At 31.3% G+C, this 3762-nt stretch overlaps 1 protein-coding gene across 1 annotated transcript; it reads left to right on the top strand.

The window, feature by feature from the left end:
• Positions 1 to 765: 765 nt before the first annotated feature.
• LOC137833888 (VQ motif-containing protein 1-like) lies at positions 766 to 1029 on the top strand. Its single transcript, XM_068641959.1, has one exon. The coding sequence runs from the start codon at positions 766 to 768 to the stop codon at positions 1027 to 1029; it is 264 nt and encodes an 87-aa protein (XP_068498060.1).
• Positions 1030 to 3762: the final 2733 nt, after the last annotated feature.

Genomic DNA, 3762 nt, shown 5'->3' with positions numbered 1-3762 from the left:
AACCAAGACAAATGTATGTCATTATTACACATTAATTGTAATGAATACCGAACACTTACTTGAGTGTCGGAGTACCTTTTGCATGTATCCTTCCGACCGAGAGCCGAAGGTAGAAAGCAAAAAACAAAGACTGACTGAAGTTAAAGAGTTAATTGTTCAACCGGTAGGAGATTCTCTCGGTCCCTCTATACAATAACAAATTTCATTACCTATTACTCCATTTAAATAACAACTCTCATATAAGACATAAAACCTTACATAAAATACATAATCTTTATTTTTTTTACATTTGTCCCATTTAATTTTCTTAAAATATTTCCTACATCAAACAAATAAAGAAGACAATCTAAATTTTTCAATTTTTTTACCAATTTATCGTGGACCTGGAAAAGCAAGCCGTGCCCCCCATTCTGACTTTATCCATCCTCAACCTAGTACATAATAAGTCACACGACCTTGAGTTTGTCTTGCTATAACTTCCCTTGTTAGCTGTCAAATAGCGTAACTTGACCATCTCTCCCTTTTCATTTGCACACACCTTCCCTCTCATTTCGCACAAGCACCAACGGTCAACTCATTTCATCTACTCTCACCTTTTTCAGCCGTCAATTACAACCCACCCATATTGTATAAATAATGCCAAACGTTAACCCTTTCTCCACACAACATCTTTTGCCACACACCCAATTCAGCCCCTTCTCTTCCAAAATCACTCTACTCAATTCCTTCAATTTCCATAGCCAAAAAAACTTACCTTTTTCTACTATGGCTAGTGGTGGATGCAGCCGGGGACCTGTTAAGGTTGTGATAATCAACACCCAATACGTTGAAACCGATGCCACGAGCTTCAAATCTGTGGTGCAGAAGCTTACGGGTAAAGATTCCGACACATCGGAACCACAGGCTGAAAGAAAAAGACACGACAAAGGTGGGACGGAGAGGTCGTTTTTTATGAGAGATCTGTCGTTTAAGGACTTCGATAGGTTACTCCGAGAGATGCCACCGCTAAACGACCTCTGGGCTGATTAAACGACTTCCTTATCTTCTGCGCGCAGGTTTATGTATATATATAGATATACTTTTTGTATCTGATTTACTGATTTTATTCAGTTTGAGTGTACACCACACATACATATACGTACATTTCTTGTTTTGTTGGAGGGGTGTATATACGTATTTAGAGCTTGTGGGCCTGTATTTGTTCATTTAATAATTGTTTCAGTATACTTACATTGATGTTCTTTAATAGTTGGTACTACTGTATCTATCTGTCCATCTCTATCAATCTTATCGAATTAATTAATATAACTAGTTTAGACTAAGACCATTGTGTCAAAGATTGTTGATTTTAAATTGACAGGATCAGAAAGAAGCAACTGGGTTAGTTCTTTAATTTTATTATGTTATTATCTGTACTTTTAATTTAAAAAGTTGATTGTTGTTTTCAACTGTGTATAATCGTCGTAAAATTTTAGTTATAATTACTTTAAGCGTAAGAAAATAAATACTTTGAATGAAAATAAGACAATTTGTTTTAGACGAATAAATCCAAATTTATTAAAAAAACAAAAACACATTGTATGCTATTATGTATAATATAATAACATGTAAATGGATTTTGATATTGTATTGAAACTCATTGTATTTTATATTCAACCATTGTATTTTATATTCCACCTTGAATGAGAGAAAGTTAAATCTTGATCACTTGTTTAATAAATAAAACACATAACTAATGGTTTGTATATTAAAAGAAAACAATTTTCAATCAAGAATAAAATTCTAAAATAATTTTAAAAAAGAAAATAATTTGAACATATCATCAACTAACATAGTTTCGTATTTATTGTTACTCATTTTTTAAAATTCAATTATCCTCTAAATATAAATATGCAAAAGCGAAAGCAATGTGAAAAGTAAAGAGAAGAAGGAACACAAGAAAACGAAGATAAACAAAGAACTTAGATAGCACTCCTCAAATAGACAAAAACTTGTTAATAGAAAATAAAAAACTAAATATGTAAAGAAATGAACTAAACTACTAATTAAGTTTAAGTGTTTCTACTTCTACAATCAAGTTTACAAATGGATGGGCCTTTGTTCTAACAAAAATATGGTTGAGAAAAACTCTAATTTGAAACTTTTTAAGTTAATTGCTTTTAGTTTTTTGACTTTTGACCTTTGTTTGATTATCTAATATATTGTTAATCATAGACTATCTATCGTGGCATTGATTGTCTAATGTTTTTTGCAACATTTTTTATGATTTTACTCCTTCAAGCTCAACTCTATCCAATCTCCACGATCAAAATATCTTTATTAGATCAGTTCCACATACTAAAGATTAACTCGAAAATGTTCCTTCAGAAAGTCATAAACAACTACTAGTCGACTATGCAAAATTTTGGCAAAAAGATATAGTTTTTATTCCCTTTTTGTAAAAATCCTAATTTTCTACTGAGAATACAAAACTATACTGAAAAACAGAAATAAGAAAAAAAAACCTTTAAAAGGTATAATTAATCTAGAAAGTTACTAGGAAAATAAAAGTTATCAGTATACACCGATATTGGTTAACTACAACAAACATGAGATTGAAAACATTAATCTTTTAGCTACAATTGGGACAAAGCTAGGAATTTAATATGTTGAATACACTGTACTCAAAGTTAGAACAAAAAAAAATACATAAACTCCTTAAACTTTCAGGGATTTCATTTCAAGGAGGTTTTATCGGCATTTGGTAGTGTAAGCAAGAATAAATTAGAAAGATAGCAGTTAATGGAAAGGCTTCAATCACAGGTATAGTCAATTTGTATATTTACACCCCTTACCTTCCAAGTCCAATTCATTTTAATAGAGCAATCTGTTTTTTAAGTTTTACACCAAGGGCCTTCTATTCTAGTTCACTAATGTTAAACAAATATATATAATACTTAAATGTGCGAGGTATGGACATTTTATTTCTAAATAGGTGTATTAATATAAATAACTAAACAAGAAAATCATCAAACAATTGGTGTGCATTAAAACAACAAATAACTTCCAAAATAATAAATTGGCTGGTTGAATCACTGCAATGGATCTCAGAAATTCCAAAATGAAAATGCCAAAAACCTTTACATTATAAAAGTAGGTATCTCTAAAGACATATTATCAATGCTTCTTAGGAGCACTTCTAAATGAAAGTGTAAATGAATATAGAAGGGATGAGGGTTGAATGAAACCTAAACCCAATTCGTAAAATAACAAACAAAATAAATGTAACATATAATAAAAAATAGATAAGATAAAATTAAACATGAGTTTATAATGGTTCATCCTACAACTTGGACTACGTCTAGTCCTCTTAAACAAACCACTTAAGATCTTTCACTAAAATGAGTTTTAACACCTCTCTAGGAGGAGTATTCAACACCTCTCCAAGGCGAGTATTCAACATCTCTCCAGGCATGAGTATTCAAAATCTCTCTAGTCACGAGTTTTCAACACTTCTTCAGGTATGAGTTTCAACCTCTCCAGGAACGAGTATTCTTCACCTCTCCAGACAACGAGTATTCTTCCCCTCTCTAGGAAAACTAATCATAATCCATCCTATGACCAAGACCTCTCAAAATATGAGAAAACACTCCCAAAAGCGAGAATAATGTAAACTCACAGACTGAAGAAGTACAATGATTTAGCACACTACCCAAATTACTAAATTCTCTAAGAAGAAAATAGAATATGTACAAAGCATAACTATCTTTTTCAAACAATTAT

Source organism: Phaseolus vulgaris, chromosome 5, assembly GCF_000499845.2.
Source record: "Phaseolus vulgaris cultivar G19833 chromosome 5, P. vulgaris v2.0, whole genome shotgun sequence".
NCBI classification, from domain to species: Eukaryota; Viridiplantae; Streptophyta; class Magnoliopsida; order Fabales; family Fabaceae; genus Phaseolus; species Phaseolus vulgaris.
This window is presented reverse-complemented; position numbering and strand designations above follow the sequence as displayed.

Coding starts and splice junctions, on each gene's coding strand:
- LOC137833888 (XM_068641959.1), top strand. CDS start 766: ATGGCTAGTGGTGGATGCAGCCGGGGACCTGTTAAGGTTGTGATAATC.